We start from the raw sequence: 20,313 nt of genomic DNA on the forward strand, positions 1-20,313 counted from the left end.
CATTATGGGAGGCATTTTACAGTTTAACAATGTTCAGTCTTAAACCCATAAGGGTTTGGAGGATCACGTAAATAAAACATCATGTGCAAACCAGGGCTTTTCTTTAAGAAAAGTTCCAAGAATGTAAGATTCTCTAAAGTTGCCTAACTGTCAAAGATTCTTTAGTGCAAAACTTAAAGCTTAAAAACATAGACTATCTTTGAACTATCTGTTTATCCATCTGTCTCTAAATTCAACCTCTACACAAATCCTGCACATACAGTAATGGCAAATTTCCATAGAAATATGACATGATCAAGCATATCCAAGATTGCCGTACAGTAATGAGTGCTGCAAATCACAGCCAGCAGCACAGACTCTACTCTTTTCTGCCCTCTCTGTTTGCCCTTTATTGCCTTTACTTGTCTTTTCTGTTGCCACATGAAGCAGATGCCTCCCACCCCCTGTCACAGAGACTTAGAGGCATGGTACTGTTGCTCTTGTCTGTCCTCCTTCTGTCCTCAGCTGTCAGCAACCCTCCCCTCCACACACACATAAACATGCAGCTGTGCAGCTGTTAAATTCCGCTCCCCCAGTCACTGTGAAGTGCAGCAGCCAGATTGAGTAGTGATGCAGAGACATGGGCCTTGGAATAACCACTGATCCTGAAAACTGCACCCATATAATTTGTTTTGTTTAAAACTATAAACGGTCCCCTACTTCTTTCAACCTCTACATTTTACTCTCACTTATTTAATGAGCACACTCATTAAAAACACCCTAATTTACAACTTTATCATTCATAAGTTCAATTAATAGTAACATGTGTACTCCTTTTACTACTATGTTGCAATCGATTTCAATACTGATAATGGCAAACGATCATATACTTGTACAGAGGTTTGACAAATCATGTCTGTCCTACCCAGCTGTCTCACCTTTGCCTCCTTAATTCCAGGGCATAGCCTGCAGATGGTAGCCACAGCTATGTCCTCGGACACAATCCCGTGCCCATCCTCATCTCCCAGGGCAAACTCTGCTGCCAGCCAATCCCTTCTCAACTTGCTTCCCACACTTCTCTCTCCTACTCCTCCATCTCCTCCACCTCCTCCGGCCAAGGCTCCAGGGTGGGACACCAAATACCGCAGGCCAGTCACCCAGATGTTTGCTACATCAGGCGACAGTGCCACCAGGTCCAGGGACTGATATTCATCTCCATGAATGATGGAGAAAGCAGCCTCTTCAGCCAGGTGGTCTGATGGGCCATTGTGGAGAAAGGTTTCAGTGCTTCTGCCTGTGCGGACCTCCCGGATAGAGGAAATGTCCAGTCGGGCACGGTCCGCGTCCTTTTTTGAAGGCTCCCAGCGCAGACAGGCTTGTTCGGGGTCCAGGGTGTAGAAACGGCAATAAATACGTGAGTTGGGGCGCACTTTTTTTAACTCACAGCCACCCTGCATAAAGGCCAAACAGTCAGCTGCACTGCTCACTTTCTTCTCTGATGGCATGCTGCTGAAAGAGACCGTTTTCTTGCGCCCACCGCCAACTTTGGTTACTGAGGGGTCCTACAGGGAAGATAGCATGATTCAGGTTCAGTTACAATTCTGGAGAAATGTCTTAACCAGAGATACACTGGTACACTGAAGGACATTGAAAGACATGGTGTCCAGGATTTTAAAAATATTCAGTTGAAAACATAATTGTGATTTTAGATGCCAAATTAATGTCATATATTGTAATATGTATGCAATACTACATAACGCAGACTATTGTACCACATTCTACTCCATTCCATCACATTCCACCCAATCCATATCTCATTAAATTTCATCCTAAGTCACTTTCATTTAAAAAATGAATTTATTTCAATTAACTAAAACTACATTCTAATGATTAGAGTTCACAAATAAGGACGTAAATGTTTCCACTTATAAGCTGTAATTGGAAGCAAACACAAGGTTGACTTACACATTTGCTTTGTAGAATAGTGTGGAACTCAATCAAGCTCCTTGTCACATCAGCACAGGACTTTACACCTCCCCACTAGCAGAGCTCGCCCTCCCCTGAGTATGAACTACTTCACTTACACTTCTGTATGAACGGTGTATAAAGCCAGTTTGGCTTTTTGCCAGTTGTATTCGTCTTTCATGCTCAATGTCTGTTGACCACTGCCCTCCTTACAACATTGATTTTGGATTCTGTATTGGTTTTTTATGTAATAAACCACCAGCAAACCTCAAACCGCTTACTACTGCTGTGTGTTATGCTTCTTCATTTCCTCTATGATAAATGTGCCCTATTTTCCCTCCATGCTCTCATACAGTACTGGCCCATTCTCCCTTCCACATCCTGAGGTTGTTGTACGGTCTTACTCTGATGAAAGAGTAGTGTGTGGAAATGTCAGCGTGGTTAGGGCAAATACAGAGTGTTGGTACAAAAAAACCTCCCTGTCCTCTCAGTTTTATCAACTATTTTTCTCTGCACTGCTCATATATGACTGTGCAGGACTGTTTCAGATTATATATTTGAATGTGCTAGATAGATTCCATTTATCATCAAATCATAATCTGCATAACTATGCAAAATGAGACAATTAAAATACAAAAGAACAATTACACAATATTATCTAGGTATCAATTTAAATTTAAAGCATATGTGCCACATTAAACAAGTTTATGACAAATAATAATACATTAAATTTACAATAATACAATAAAATAGCAACCTAAGGCTGACAAATGAGGTATGTGTTAAGTGATAAGATAAATAAGATATGCTTCTTTCACCTAGCTTCAGCAAACATATTATATAGTTGAAGTAGTTATCCCTATTATTGTCATTATGGGTCTATTACAACATTATTTATTTATACTGTTGTGTAGAAGCTGTATACTGTACCAGATGTTGCCCTTCAGCAGACAGGAGAAACTTTCTGGATACTTTTTTTAGTTTTAAACATAATCAAGCCTTTCAGGTCAAAACTAACAAGATAGCAGACTTTGGAAGAGAAACTGCAGATCCTCAGACTGTCATCTATCTCAGTCTGCCTGCCTCATTACAGGGCTGGCAGACGTCATTCTTTAAAAACTGCCTGTTGCTCTGGATCAGGACCCAGCAGATGAGCCAGAACCAACTGCTGAAAATCCAGGTCTGCAGAGACTTGGACCAAACAGCTGAAAGAAAGACGCCAGCAAGGTAAAGCAACTCAACCGTAAAGAGTAGGGCCAGCAACAATTACCATGTAGGGCTCTGGGGCTAGAGGCATTATTGCTGCTGGTACCAAGGACATTGAGGTGGGCACAGGAATGTGAGTAGGTCCATGCCCCTCTGCAACAGACACCAAATCAGTATTCTCCAGGAAATCCTGATGCCTTTAGCAAAGCTGTTAATCCACTGTGCTGGTTTATAAGGGCACCTACATATGAGACTTAATCTCTCTATGCTTGCTCCATTTTATTTCATTTTTTATTAACCATTTTGATATTTTTCTCTAGTTATTAAGCTCTTGCCATGGAGTCAGCACTAAGCACCATGTGAAAATTACAAGATATAACAAGTAGTAAGGAAGTGGTAGTAGTGGATAGGAAAATGTGTAAAGATGGTGTGTATTAAAAGTGGGCTGAAAGGTAGCTTACCTGATGCTCAAATTAGCAACAAAAATAGTGCCACGTTTACACTGAAAAATGGTTCTATAAATTACAGCGACAGCATGCCATAACCCCAACTAAATAAATATAGAAAGGATAAATAAGCCACCTGCACAGTAGAGTGGCACTGGGAGATGAAATGGGATTAAATATAGTCTCAATCTCCTCTCCAACTAATCAAAAAAAATACAAGGAGGGTGACGGAGGGAAGAGGAGATAATGGTCAGTACATGGGGAGAGACTGAGGAGTCAAACAGTACAGGATGCTGTTAGAAAGTAACAAATTGTGTGGGAAAAGAAAACAAAGGACTAAAACAACAAAGTGAGATTCAAGTTGATGCTCTGGGCCACTGGTTGTGAGAAACCATCTTTCATTTTTTTTTTTTAAATAACTGCTTAGACCCAGGTCCTTAGGAGTGTTCTGGGTTATCATCAATCATTAGAGAGCTATAGACTAAAATCAGATCAGCTCTTCTCTTATTTAAGCCCTCAGTGGGCCCTCCTTTTGTACCCGAAGATGAGGTTAATTCACACATCAAACGCAATAAGTTAAAGACATAACAATGGCTTTCAAACAGTCTGCTTCTGAAAACAGACAAATGCAGTCTGTATCATGGCAGAAGAGAACAGACTATACTGAAAAATGCAAGTGGTGGAGCCATTTTATGGCTATTTTTGGCACATTAATAAATCAACTATAAATCAATTGTCATGAAAGGTCATGCCTTTTGGTAGCCTATTGAGAGATCTATCTTCAGTATAAATTTGTGAGTAAACCAAGATCAAGAACAAAGAGAACGCAGAAACAGAAGCTGCAAAAGGAAACAGCACAGTAACAATATAATGCAATTATGCATTGATTATTCCATGTTCAAACAACTCAGCTTTGGGATAAATGGTCATTCGCCATTATAGGAACAATGCCGTTGAGACAATAAACCATGGCTCCCTATTGATCAAAGAACTCTATATTGTGTGCATATGCGTAGCTAAATACATTCCCCTCTTGGGCCATCAACTGATCTATAATGGCTATTGACTTTTCCATCTAATAGCTAAGGCATTAACCCACTTACCACTAGCCCACCCCTTCACCCACAACCAACATATTTCCACTCACACCAACACATGGTGCTGCATATAATCTGTTCCTCCACAGAGACTTGAATGAAGCTTAAATCCAGCTAATGACCGACCTCTGGAATTAGTACCACCTGTAGCATGGCAATCCACAGCTAATCTAAGTCAGACGCAGGAGCAATAATTCTATGGTGGCAGTGAACTTGGATTAGCCCACAATGAGTTTAGGTGCTCAACAATCCAACTGTCTGACAAATTTAAATACAAATGTCCTGCAATAATGAAAATGGGACCTAGTTTTGAACTCCTGAGGCTGAATTTATTAATACACAGCTTGATATGTCAGAAATAGAGGTGTGCTTGGGAACTGGGATCCCACAGGACCCACAGGACCCAACAAAAAAGCCTCTAAAATTAGCGGTTTTTATTCTCATGTGGGAGGGAGTGTGCAGTCAGATATGAAACACGCAGGACAACAAAAGGCCACGTTGATTAACATGGAAGTGTATCGGATTCAGTGCATTTAACATGTTCATTCATTCATCTTCAGTAACTGCTTTCTTGGTCAGGGTCTCTTTCATTTAAACTAAATCAACAAAGTTCTTTAGCAAATAGTGGTGGCGGGTACAAACAAAAATAGTAACTGCTGGAGTGGGAGGGATTGGTCAAACTTTCTGCAAGTGCGGGCAGCATTGGTCAGAATTCCTTCTGGAGCAGATGGGAGTAGGATTTAAAAAATAGCTACGCTCACACCTTTCAGTCACAAATGTGGACTGACTCAAAAAAGATGATTGTCACCAGACCACTCACATGTACAAAATGATTACACACAGTTCAAATCAGGAATGTGAACTGAATAAACTGCCTGCTTCTATACATTGAAAAATATATACTGCAAGACACTGAAGCACTCTCCAAATAACCTAGATCTTCAGTTACTTGATTCTAATTCGAAAAGTCAACGATGGAGCTTTTAGCACTCTGATCCCATACTGAGTCTTAAATTGCTTTATAATGAAGTAGTAGCTGTACAGCTTATCAGTACTTTAAAGCCAGTCTTTGAACTATGTGGAAGACATACTAATAAAATTAAGGACTTAACACAAAGTAATAGCACCACTGCCTCCATAAAACATATATACACATATCCAGTTTCTATCAATATACACTCACCATCCACTTTAATAAGAACATCTGTACAGCTGTTCATTTATGCATTTATCTAATCAGCCAATCATGTGGCAGCACAATGCATAAAACCATGCAGATAGAGGTTAAGAGCTTCAGTTAATGTTCACATCAATAAAAAAGACCAGGTGATTTTTTTTCTGATCTTCAACTGTCCAGTTTCGGTGAGTCTGTGCCCATGATAGCCTCCGATTTCTGTTCTTGCCTGACAGGAGTGGAAACTAATGTGGTCTTCTGCAGTTGTAGCCCATCCAACTTCAAGGTTCGATGTTCTGTGCATGTTGAGATGCTTTTCACCACGGTTGTAAAGAGTGTTTATTTGAGTTTCTATATCCTTCCTGGCAGCTTGAACCAATCTGGCCATTTTCCTCTGACCTCTCTTATCAGCAAGGCGTTTCCACCCAAAGAACTGTCGCTCACTAAGTGTTTTTTGTTTTTCACACCACTCTGTGTAAACTCTAGAGACTGTTGTGTGTGAAATTCTCAGGAGATCAGCAGTTTATGAACTACTCAAACCAGCGCATCTGGCGCCAACAACCATGCCACGATCGAAGTCACAGAGATCACACTTTTTCTTCCTTCTGATGTTTAATGTGAACATTAACTGAAGCTCTTGACCTGTATCTGCATGATCTTATGCATTATTTAATCAGCCAATCATGCTGCCATATGCTGCATGAATGTGCAGGTGTATAGGTGTTCCTAATAAAGTGGAGGGTGAGTGTATGCAGTTGTGTTATACAAAATTGAACAGGTATACAAACCAGTGGTGTACAGTCCTTGAAGATTATCTAGGGTTTCTATAAACAGAAGTAACAGTGTACCTATGTTGTTAATTCACGATGGTGGTAAGAAGATGGAGAAGACTTCACTAACTGTTTTCCTCCATTTTCATATGAGGGTAAAAAAAGTTTTCTTACATCAGAGTGCAGCACTATTTGCTGGCCATTTCCATAATAAGGATCCTCTTATCACAGCCCTGAATGCAGCCTACATAAGCTACAGAGATTCCACCAGCCTACACTGAGCTTCCACTCAGAAAACAATCGCCCACAGCACTGGGCGCTCTTCCAAGCAGTTCTCACTAAGGAGAGAGAGTACTCTAATGTGCTGCTCACTCCATCAACTGCTTACCAAGTCCCTATGCCAAGAGTTGACTTCTAAGCATTATTTACTTTCTTAAAAAATGATTCTGTCAGGCTTCTAGAGATTTCATAAGCTGCCAAAGTGCCTGGTCTTCCAGACAGATGAAAGAGTAAGTTAAGACAGGGTTTCTATTGTCCTTACACTCTACAAGAGGGTTGGAGGGCAGTGGAGCAGTGCTATCTTACTATAATATCAGTATTTCTCTGCTGGTTTCAGATCAGTTATTCCTCCGAGCAGCTTCACAGACCAGGCTGAGCATCAATGGTTAATTTTAAAGAGATAAGCAGTGGATCTATGGTTAAAGCTTGCAAAATGTTTGTCATTTCATGTGTACTGAAGGGATTTATTGTAATGTTTCTGCTCTACCTAACCACAAAAGCACTTCATGGTCTAATCAGGAACTGCAGAAATAGTGCCAATATTAACTCTGTGTTTATTAACAAAGACTGACATTATTTAATGTATTATTTACCATGACCTTCAGCATTAGTACATCATCAGTGACATTAACAAAGTAACTAACACTTGTATTATGTTTTTCTTTTAACAATAAACCAAATGAGCAAAAATAATCGTTAATATACATTAACCAATAATTATTATCACATCAATGAGTAAAATATAGCAATATGAACTAAATCCTTAATGATCATGTATTTTCAGAACTGAGGCTGAACAGCAAGGTTCAATATTTACACCTGGAGTTCAGTAGTTATCAGCATTTAGAAACATGTTGTAATTTAATTTTTGCTATTTATGTAGACTTATTTTAGTCATGGATTGAGTAAAGTTTAGTCAATGTAGGTATATATCATTAAGTTTTGAAAAAAAAAACAACAGTTAATAAAAATTAATAAAAATACAAGCGTTAACTTGCTTCTGCTATTACTTATTACTTACTTATATTACGTAATACACAACACAAAATTCCTACCATAATTAAAGGAAAGTTTCTACTATAAAAAGTCCTTCCTCTCTTCACTCAAACTGAGTATTCACTGAAAAAAAGGATACTTAATATGATTAGTACATGAGAATCTTTCCACCTTTGAATTATTATTTCAGAAAGCCTCACTATGACACATGTTGAATTTATTTAATTAATTTCATATCATTTGTATTTACGATGAATGTATGACACTACTACGTTTTTACAAATGCACACCCACTTCATTGCTACTTATCTTTACATTAGCAAAATGATTTTCATTACACTGCTCGTACAGAGTGATTCAACTGAGTTTTTCTAAATTTAATAGTCTGACGTGCAAGAAGTTTTCTGGAGGATTATGAGTTCAAAACATCTCATAGGGCATCACTGAATCCAGAGGCTTTGCCTTTCACTTTCCTGCCTTTGAAGGACCACAGGACACATCCTGGATTCTGCAGGGAACCTTTATCCACAGCAAGCATGCACTGAGGGAATCAGCATAATTACACTGAGTGAAGAAGCACTCTGATGCTCTACAAATCCCCTCTCACTCCGAGTGGTGCAAACAAAACAACAGTGGGTCACTCAGTAAGCAAAGACAGTCATGCTAGTAACAAACAAACTGCACACATCCCAATGCATTTAAGGATAAGATTCTCATTTGGAAATGTAAGAGAGAAAAAAATATCTAATTTAATTTATTTGGTGAGCTGTAAGCTGCAGCTGTGACAAAATGGCACAAATGGGGTCATAAACTCTCAAAAAAAGGTACCAAACTGTACCATTCCTTGTCACTGGGTGGTTACCTCAAGGGTACACCTTACGTACCTTTAGTATGCATCTTTTACCTAGAACAGTGCATATATTTTTCCTTTAAAGCTTTACGCTAAAATTAGGTCCAATTATGTACCTTAAATCTTTTTAAAAGGCACACTATATCCATCTTTCCAGGTGAAAGATAAACATTAAAGGTAAAAAAAGTTTAGGAAACCATCCCAGCAACAAGGAAAGGCACAGTTTACCCTTTTTTCTGAGAGGGTGCACTCTTCAGCATTCTTCATCAGGATGGGAAAATGGCTCAAATCTTTGAAACGATTGTATGAAAGAAAATATATGATATATAAAGAAAAAATTAAACCTGGGCCCTTTAAGTACACAGTGTACAACTAAATGTAAGATTGTTTGGGGTGACATTAACTTTGTTTAGCAGAACATTACTGCCAATTGGTCTATATTATTGCAAACAGAGTTCATCTAAGCTGCCTAGCAACCAGACATGAAGGGCACATGCCCAGGAAATAAAACATTAATGGCAGCATTTTCTATTATCTCAACAAAAAAGCCTTCCAGACCCTATTCACTGTATACCTGGGCCAAGATTTTATTTATTCAAGATTAGGTGACTCAGGTTGAAATAGATTGTAGAAAAGGCTGTAGCTTTTTTAGCAGGCATAGAGGTCCAAGGATTCCTTGTCTGAATTTACAGAGTACAGTGACTAAGCTCCATTCCACTGGGTGCCTCCAGCCCCAAGGAGTTGCTTTAAACAAAATGTTAATTAGCAAAGCTCTTTCCTGCCCTTGTGGTAATTACAGAAGGCAATACCACATGGGGAACCTGAGTTAGGATCAGGCATGGCATGGCACCTGCTTGCAGTCAGAGGAACTTTTGTCACACTCATCCTGTTTGGGAGATTTATTTGTTGGTGATATGCTCAGCTGGATGTAGGAGCATGTGTTTGGTGAAAATGCCAATGTCTATGGATCAGAGAAAGTGAAGCACTGGGTTCTTCACAGCATGCCAAACAAGACAGTGAGGCCAATAATGATGGGTGAGAGAAAAGATTTGAACTCTTTTAACTGGTAAATAGGCCTGAGGATTAAAGGGATTGCTCAGCACTCAGTGCATCATTGAAGAAGCTAAACCAGGAAGAATCAGGTCCACTTACACTTGCATTGCTACTGCAGCTGAACAACTCCACATTCACTATAGAACACATCAACAAGGGCTTCATTGGACCTGGTTAACTGCTTCGGCCAAATAAGTAAAGGGAAGTAAGTGGGGGGAAATCCTATGGCTACCTGGTATTTTACATTTTGTCCTTCATTTAAGGATGTGAGTACTGGTATAAGCTAAATACTAGTCAGAAACATTGGATTTAGCATGTTTTCCTGTCTGTGCCATTGACATATTCTGCCTCATGATCATATGTTATGTGGATACAACACAGACCTGAGACGTGAATCATGAATACCGGGTACAAATTGTCTTCATCACACTTCTGATGTTTTGCAGAACTTGGCAACAAAAACTTGAACGAAGTCAGCTTGGTGACTGTCATGATGTCAGTAACGGACCAGTACCAGCTACTGACTGATACACAAACTCTAATATTGGTAGCATATTAAAAATGAAAAATGTGCAATCAGTGCTTCCCGAGCTTAATTATAAATACATATGTGATGCTCAGAGTAAGAGGAAGTGTTTAAAGAAGCAATGTGTCATTTTCAGAGCCACCTGAAACTGCTTCTGCAATGAAAACACTAACAAGCCTTTCCCTTTTCCCAAACCAACCTAGTGATAATTTTGTTGATGAAAACTAAGACGAAAAATGTTCCTTGGAGATCTTTATTCCATGATGAAAAGCAAATGATAACTAGATAATTATTCACCTTTCTGCTCATTTCGAAAAAGGTGATAGTACAAAAGAACTAATTAAGTCATGTTGCACAATATGGCAGCTTTCACTCCGGACTTCTCTTCTTTCATCTTCATACGTACACTAACAGTTTTGGAGGAAGATCTTGTCTTGCTCCTGACTTGCTTGGTAACATTAACAACCTTTTCGATTATAGTAACTGCTAATATCAAACTAGCCAGCTAGAATTAGCATACTGAATGAACAAATTCACAGAAATCACTTTAATTTTATTAGGTGTATGCTTATTAGTTTAATATTATTAAAAGCATCCACTTCCGGTGCGCCTCCGTTTGCAAGGTGCGAATATACCTTGGGTGGGATTCTAGTCTATGGGGCAGTGACTCAAGCCCCAGTAATGCCAAGCTGCCACTGTTGGGTCCTTGAGCAAGGCCCTTAACCCTCTCTGCTCCAGGGGCGCTGTATCATGGCTGACTCTGCGCTCTGACCCCAGCTTCCTAACAAGCTGGGATATGCGAAGAAAAGAATTTCACTGTGCTGTAATGTATATGTGACAAATAATAATTCTTCTTCTTCTCATCCATTGCAGGGCATCATGCACACACTCATTCACACGTAGTTTAAATTTTTCAATGTTTTTGTCTCCTGAAATTGTTTCAGCCATTGCATAACATTCATTTGGTCAACACATATCAACGAAGGAGCAAGACTTTAGCAAGCCCATAATGTGCATTTGGTACAATGGTCTGGTGTTCCATTTAATAAGGAATTAAAACTTCTGCATTTTGAAAACTGAAAAGGAATATTTTGGGGACTTTTGATGAGGAAACTAACAAAACTAACTAATGACCAAAGCTAATAAAATCCATATGCATTGTGAGCTGCCTTTTAGGGAAACGGGCAAAGCTGATCAGTTCAGCTTCTAATCAGCTGCTACCAATCAAAGTTTATTATTGCTATAAAAAATATGGTTGGCATCTATGATATAAAGGTTTACTGTGACATACAGTAATTTTTAACAGTATCACTATTATATGATCACATTGCCCAGCCCTAAGCCAGAGGTAACAATGACAAGGCAAATCCTCCTGGGACAACATGAGAAAAACCTGAAGAGGAACCAGAATCAAAAGAAACCCATTCAAGTTTCTGTGACATGAGATAGCAGGATTATAAATCAAAATGATATACAGTTATATAGAGAGAAATCAAACAGTACTGCTGAAAGAACATGTGATGGAATGTTTGGTATGAGCATATTTTGAATATGATTCCTGGGATGAGCAAAGGAGGCTGTATTGAATATGTGTAGAATACATAAGAACCGGCTCCCAGATGGCGAAACGCCTACCTTGAAATTAATGCAAACATAGTGCACTTTTTCTTCATAGTCATTGTTACATTTCAAATCCCATGTGCCAGAGTTGAGAGCCAAAACAACAAAAAACTGTCTCACTGTCCAGTTATTTACAGACTACATGGCATATAGAGGCATAAAGTCTGTTGGAAAGTGATTAGAGATCACAGTGTTGTTTATGAAGAATTTTATGATTTCTGTCTGTTCTGACACCCTTGAAGTTTCACACAGAAGTTTATTTCTGCCTGATTTACACCATTTAGAGATAAGAGCCCAACAGGTGGATCATAAATCCGCTAAGATCCATAAGAATGAATAATACCACAACATTTTTTTGTAGCAGCTCATCTTTTTACAACAGTTTCTGACAGCTCCATAATGACTACTGAACTAAAACTGACCGCATTACAGAAGAAAAGGCAGTTAGAATCACCACTATAAACATGACAGCTGACTTGTGATTTAAACACAACGTTGTTAAATTGTCTTTAAAAAAATATTCTGTCCCTTCGTAGGGTCTGGGAACAACAGACAAATCTCGTGGACTAATGCAAGGTGCGCCAAGGGGTTCATATAATGTCTCTCAGAGTTGCCATGGGATTTTATATACTCAGCTGTACTAAAACCTGATCATGGATCATCACTCAAAACCAAGTGCCTGTGTTAACCTTTCGTGCCTTCAGTATACCAACTTTACACTTGATACACTCTAGTAAAGCACGCCAAGTGTAGTTTAGAAAAAAGACAACTTTAAATTTCCAATTTGTGGATACGCTTACAGCAGGAAAAGCAGCTGATCTTCCTCCCATGCAGAAAACACAGGGGACTTGGGCCTGACTCCCACACGCTAAGGCAAGGTCACATTGATTCCTGCTGCAAGCCAATTAATTCAGCATTGAACACAATATGGCACTTATGTATAAGGTGAAACTAACAAGTGATGTGAAATTGAACGTAAATCTAAATCCAAAATCTGATTTTAAAAATTCTGTGCGAGTACAAAACGGTCTAATTAATGTAGATTAATAAAAAGTGGTGAGGCTCCAAATCCCCTTATCCTACTTTTCCACAAGTGAGTAGAGAGAAAGAATGACAGATAAAGAGAGAGAAAAAATGAATAAGACAGAGAAGTAAAACCGAGGGATGGAGCAGGAGAAGTTAGATGCTATGAAGTTAGGTCATTAGACACGTACCCTAAGCAGAGCAATATGGGCCTACGAGCATAAAGCTTTTATCACAATTTATCTTTTATCTTTTGTGTATGCAGAAGGAAAAAACAAACAGTAAGCCATAAATAATCTGAGAGAGGAAGAGGAAGCAGTCACGAAGGATAGTGAGCATGGGGACAAGCGGAAGAGAGCAAAGGTCTCCCTGAGAGAGAGAGAGAGAGAGAGAGAGAGAGAGAGAGACAGACTGTGTGTGTGTGTGTGTGTGTGTGTGAGAGAGAGAGAGAGAGGGAGAGAGAGACAGGCCCAGAGGGAGTATGAGAGAACAGCTGAGGGAAGAATCAAAATGTGCTTGTATGTCCGTGTAATAACATTGTGGTAACATTAACCCACGAATCTGAGGAAAACAAACTTCACCACACCACCCCAACGGGGTTTTTAGACTTTTAGAACGCTGACCTAGTGAACTAGCATGATTATATTTTGATAGCGACTATGAAGCACTTCTGTAAATCGGTCTGGATAAGGGCATCTGATAAATGCTATAAATGTAAATATTTTGTTCATATAAATTATTTAATTAGAAACACTTAGGTTTTTACATTTTTTTTCTGAATGTATGAATGACTGCTTAAATGTACATAAGCAAGCATGTGTATTTCTATACATCTGTGTGTGTGTGTGTGTGTGTGTGTGTGTGTGTATGTATGTGTGTGTGTCCAGAGGCCCATAGAGAGCCTTGCCAGGCCAGAGTTGGCCTCAATGGGACAGCATGGAGAATTCACACACTCCAGTGGGGGCTGAAATGCCAACAACATGACTCAGCATTCACACAGGACCGACACACTACGTGCCATCAGCAGCCTTCGCCAGACCTGTGGGAGCTGCTGCGGAAATTCGCCCAAATGAAGTGAACGATCACATCTACCCTCCTGCTGTGAGACGAAATTACATTAAACAAACAAGGAAGCCATTACAACTCTCCAGTCAGCCAACACACGAAATAATCCACTTTATAAAAATATGACAGTGGGCTGGGAGGCTGAGTTGACGTCTTAGCTCCTTCAAGTTATTCTGTATACTGAGCAAATACGCAAGCAAAATCAAGCGAGTCTTAAATAATAAAGCACGGCATTATTTGATACACCCATACCACACCTGCGCAGAAGAATAAAAGAGGGAGAACAAAGCAAAGCCAGTAGGTCCCAGCACTGACTGATATGCAGATAAAGACATACAGGTGGAAAGGTGGAGAGAGGGATCAGCAGGGATGGAGAGAGCAGAGAGACATTATGATGCCAGTGTATTCTCCCTGTGGTAAAAATCAGGAGCGTAGTAAAAGGCAGAGAGAGGAGGTTAGTGTGGTGCACACTGGGATTGAGAGATTTAACAAAAGTGTGACCGTTAATCTGAGGAATTTTTATAGTTGTACTCTTAAAAGTATTTTTACTGGTTCTGTTATTTATTTAAAATGTACTAAATGAAAGGCACAAGAGCAGTCACCTATCAGATCGTCGGCTCTGATCTCCCTCTAAAGATGAACACAAAAACACACTCACCTACACTCAAAATCATAGGTGACCTGAATTACCAGGATAGCAAACCTCATTATTCCTTTATATTCCAGTCTTATGCTGATGTCTATGTGTTCACTTTATAGAGCCGCAAAATCTTTATGCAAGTACTCTTACAAGTACACAAATCTATACTTGCAAAGCAGAACACTGACTGTCAAGTATACTTACATTTTACTTTTGGTATATTAACACGTCTTAATTTGCTTGCACTGAGGTACTCTAGTGTAATGAATAAACAATTAGTTAGGCTTTTGATGTGAACAGGGTTAAATCTATTATTAAATAACGTTCAGAATACGTCTTAACTAGCATTTTAAATTATATTTGGAGAAGAAAGTTTGAATCCCGTTTACTCAAATTCATGCTGAAGCTAGTTATATAGTTAACTGTGGTTCTGTGAACCCGGTTAACTCATAGGTGTGGTGAGAATCACCTGGATACCTTCCTGTGTGCATGCACACGCATGCTGAGAGCTTCAATAAAGTCAAATAGCAATGTATGACACATTAGTATTTGCAAGAACCTTGACGCCAAGTCAGCACTAGTACCGTAACTAGCATTTAATTTCACATGTCCTAACAGCCATGGGCAGTAATAATCATCTGGATGATGTCAACAGTGTCATGAGAAACAGGACGTTAGGACTAGTCATCAAGGTGCTCAGAGATGACATGGAGAAACTTCCTGGAACACCGCACCTCCTAATGATGTCCGTGAAGAAGAAACACTTCCTGTAAAGTGGCATGACAGATTTTATATGTATCCTGTGACACACCTAATGGGTTAGTTTTGTGTTTGATTGAGGTATTTTAATGTCTCAGCCTGATGTTTTGCCATTAATACTTTTGTGCCTCGGGGTGGCAGATAACATCAGAAGACTGCAGATGCAATCCTGCAATCCTACAATCAGCCCCTTTTCCCTCTCTAGTGCATATACTAATGACGCAGCCACATACATTCAGCCCAAGATATATATAAATGTAACTGAATATAATGGTTTGCTTATAAAATATGGTTCACTGAATTAAAAATATTATTATGCATGGGTCAACTATGTCTGTGTGTGTACATGTGTGTGTGTGTGTGTGTGAGTGAAAGTATGCTGTGCGTGAGAAGTGGTACCCAGCTGAGAGAATACACAAATGCAACCAGACACCCCCACACACGCACATACACACACACACACACACACAATACATTATTATTATGACTGTACCCATTTTTTGTGTGCAAGGACACTAGGGTGAATGTCATACTGGGAAAAAAATCTAAACACAAACCATGTTGTGTATGTTTGTCCCTCTTGACAGTAAAAGAAAGCTCTTACGAAATATAATCTGCTTATGCAACATACAGGAGACCCAGCTACTGGCCTGCCTCCCTTACTGCCGCTCTCTCTCCTCCAGGAAATGACCTCTAATGTAAAAATCACACACAGGTTAACATATGAGTAGGCACATACAATGAAATCCATTAACAAAAGAGGCATGTACCCCATTTACACACACAATGAACAAACAAACACACACACAAACCCCTAGAGTCACACTCTGTAATACAAAAAAACAAGTATGTACACATACTGCATGTGAAGTTGAAATGCATTGAAATGCAACAGACATTTTGATTAATTATCCCATTTCACAAACATGAATAGTGATTATATCATATTGCAATATATTCACAAACCTTTGCTTAAACACCCCATATGTCCAGTGTTCACATAATCAATCAAAAAGACACAAACACACAATGACGCTATACTAAACACTCCCATTACCACACACTCTAAAATGAGCATCCTTGGAAACAAATACAAATAAAGTGTAATTACATTTTGTTTACAGAAACCACTCAGCCTTATACACACACACACACAAGCCTACAGTGTACATGTTTAAAACACTGCTGTCCATGTCACTATAGATTCATCACTGTATCCCTACAAGTGCAGACTTGTACATTTGCTGACGCACAACCTCAAACTCTCATTCCCACATAGCGACATACTCTTTGATGCACTCAAACACCCACACACTCCAAACACACACACACACACACAGACCAATCGTGAGGAAACCAGAAGATGTTCTCAGGATGCATTTAATAAGAAGCCATTCTTAAACAAAAGCCATTAAAATGCAGTATATATGCACTTTCTCACACCCACAGTATGAACACTCACAGATATCCAAGTACTAACCAGGCCTGACTCTGCTTAGGGATCAGTCAAGATTGGGCGTTCTCAGAGTGGTGTGGACATAAGATGGACATGTGCTGCCACTGAGGGCTTGGTTTATAGACTAGTTGTGTGTCTGTGTGTATACAGTATATGTGCATATGTGTGTGCTCATATGTCTGGGGCTCAGGGAACAACGTGGGAACTGTGAAGCAACCCTGTATTGAGTTCCCAGATAATAGGCTTTATTTTTGTGCAGACTTAGTGTAAGTTAATGGTATAATTCCAGCATAAACATTTTTTCCTACCTGCAGTCAGAAATGATCAGCAATGTCAAGGCCTGCAGGGCCACTTTAGACCAAAATGCACTTGTATTAACACCTACAGAAAAGCCCTTTTGGCACAAAAGCAATAGCTAAAGGGTATATTTCTGACTTGAAGTGAAGGATTAGACATCCTGCCCCATTTCTTACAACCCTGTTTTGTGGATGTTCACTATTTAAGTCACCCTACCCTACAGTATTAAATAAATACAACTGACACAGACATGAATGGTCTTTTCTGTAACAAACAAAAACAGACACATATGTGAGAGAACTCCCAGAAAAGTGCCTGAGACAGAAAACACATATGCTGTATATTTCTACCAGTAAAATATCACCATTAAATCTTAAGTAATAACTGACCGCATAGTAGAGGATCCCACGGGATCCAACAAAACAAATCACAGCAGCTGGTGGTTTTCACTTTCATGTGAGGGGGAGTGGGATGAATCTTATGGGAAAAAGAAAGGCCATGTTAATTAACACAGAAGCATACTGGGCACAGTGAGTTCCCTGAGCAGTGTTAGGTGATGAGTTAGCCACTTTCGTTCATTTCATTCATTCAGGGTTGTTGTGATTTAAATTACTAATTCCTTAATAGTGGGCAAGATTGGTCAAACATTCTATGTGAGGAGGCAGGATTAGTCAAAGGCTCTACAGGATTGAGTGGGATTTGACAAACAGTCTACTGAAGCATGTGGGTTTGGTCAAACATTCTATGTGAAAAGGTGGGATTGATCAAATGCTCTACAGCTGCAGGAGGGATTGGTTCTATAGAAGCGGGTGGGAATAGTCAAACGTCCTACAGGAGGTCGGTGAAACATTCTGTGAGAGAAGGCAGAACTGGTCACACATTCTATGTAAATCCTGCCCTCTCCCAGAATCTTCAACCAATCGAACCAGCTCCTGTAGAAAGTTTGACCAATCCTGCCCTCTCCCGCGTAATCTCTGACCAATCCAACAAGCTCCTGTAGAACTTTTGATCAATCCAACCAGATGTTTGGTCAAATGTTCTATGTGAGTGGGTGGCATTGGTCAAACTTTCTTATTTTGGTGCTTGTTGGTTACACTACAACAACAACTCCACACATGGACATGGACTAAAAACTTGCTATTACTGGCACGATTACAGAGTGATAACATCTCATACACACACACACAAACACACACACACACACACACTCCATGTCTATCACAAACTCTCACTCATAAACATACATACAGTACACAGTTTAATAATATAAATGCATGTACAAGAGTGCGCATGGAAAAAAGTTTGGAGCTTTTTCCTTTCTGCTGTTACCTCTTAACAGCAGAAACATCTATAGCAACCATTTCACATATGTTTTTTCTCTGTACGAGCCCTGTAAAGCTTCATTGCCATGTGTGTGACAGTGAAGGTAAATCATCGTCCTCTCTGTCCTGTTTGTCCCATCACTTACTGCGCCAGTGTAAGGTCATCGCCATATAGGCTGCCACGATGACAGCTCAGGAGAGCATGATTAGCTACTGTGCCACTGTCCCCGTGGTGAGACTCTTATCAAATACAACAAAACCCATATCAGTACTAAAATGTTTTGTGGCAGATTTGATGGTTGACTGGAGTCTGTTGTTTGGCGGAAATATTTAATGCATTGGAAATAGTTATTAGTCACATGCTTCATTTGCAAGTGGGTACGTCTGAAAGATCTTAGGCTTTGTTCATGATCAGCATATTCTGCCAAAAGATACTCTGACACACACATGCACACTGCACATAAAACCCTAATCACACACACATATGTACAATACACCCCTAATCACATACACATATGCACATTAAACCTCTAATTGACTGCAGAAACAGTATAAACCCCAGAAAATGCTCTGATTTTACATGGTAAATGTGGCGTGTAGACAGGTTGTAGCATTGTCTGTAATCTGAAAGGCACCATTGCATTACCAAAAGTAGAAGCAATTCCTACAAAGCAATAAAGCTGCCATTCACCTGAATGGGCTTTGTTTCCTCCTTCCCATCGTTCGCCGGCAGCTCCAGACCTTCTCACATCCTTGCCCAGAAAGACCTACACGCTTACCATAAACCTTTCCATCAGATCTTCCTGCTATAAAACCCCTATAGCATGAGGCTCACTTCTCCTTTCTGACACACCGCTCCCAGCCTCAAAAGCAGAACTGCTTATGGATTTATTGTACCAAACTATAAATGGTTATTTTACTTGATATAAAACATTTTAGTTGGGACTGTCAAAGAATAAGCTTAAAGGTCACATGCAGAACTTTGGGAACTGGATCCAGGCACTACACAAGACCAGCAGACCATCTATTAAGCAGGGCTACAATGGTATGAGGGCAGAAATCTTGTCACAGCACAGCTCAATCTTTCAATGGGATGGTGGAAACAGTGCTCACACTATACGAGTGCTTTATAATGGAGGTGTACATGCTGTGAGAAGTTAAATATCAGTGACATTACTAATAACCCTTACAAAAAAAAACTATTTACAAGCAGGCAGCGCTCAGCTCTGATTATTTGTGCAATTGTATGAGCTAAAACATCACAGAAGAGGAGAAACACACATTGGTGTTGCTGGCACTGTTCAGTTAGTGCAAATTCTATCGCCTTTTTTTTTGGGCCATTATCACTCAAAGTCAATTTGTCAGTGGATTCAATATCATTAACATTCACATGGAAAAACAACGATTTGCTCCCATGTGGTGCAACAGAAAAGCGTTCGTCACAGCCATCCATGTCCAGGAGTCCAAGAGAGCAGAAATGGCCATGATAGATGGTTAGGATGTCACTACTCCCTTCTTGTCGACTGGAGCATCATACATACATTAATATTTTCCTCTGAGTCTGTTTAGCTGCCATGTGATGTACCATGAGGAGCAGTACGAAAAAAAATGTAGTAGCTAGCTTCATGTGTTTCTCAGGACATATGTGTTGCCCTCTCCTTCCCAGGGTAGTAGCTGTCATATGAAATGGGAGAGCTAATTAATGGGCAATGGCAATAGCTAAAACGGGGGTTAAAAAAAAAAACAAAACAGCAGAAATATGAAAGCCAGTCACTCATGCGCAGTACACG

The 20,313-nt window shown here is 39.7% G+C and overlaps 1 protein-coding gene across 1 annotated transcript in view; it reads right to left on the minus strand.

Annotated features, from left to right (window-relative positions):
* The window catches only part of plcl1 (phospholipase C like 1), a 58,039-nt gene that overhangs the window by 13,643 nt on the left and 24,083 nt on the right, over positions 1–20,313 (minus strand). The window contains exon 2 of the mRNA XM_026912336.3: positions 918–1,541. Within this exon, the coding sequence (XP_026768137.1) occupies positions 918–1,541 (624 nt within the window). The remainder of the gene's footprint in view (positions 1–917; positions 1,542–20,313) is intronic.

This window comes from Pangasianodon hypophthalmus, chromosome 5 (assembly GCF_027358585.1).
Source record: "Pangasianodon hypophthalmus isolate fPanHyp1 chromosome 5, fPanHyp1.pri, whole genome shotgun sequence".
Classification (NCBI taxonomy): Eukaryota; Metazoa; Chordata; class Actinopteri; order Siluriformes; family Pangasiidae; genus Pangasianodon; species Pangasianodon hypophthalmus.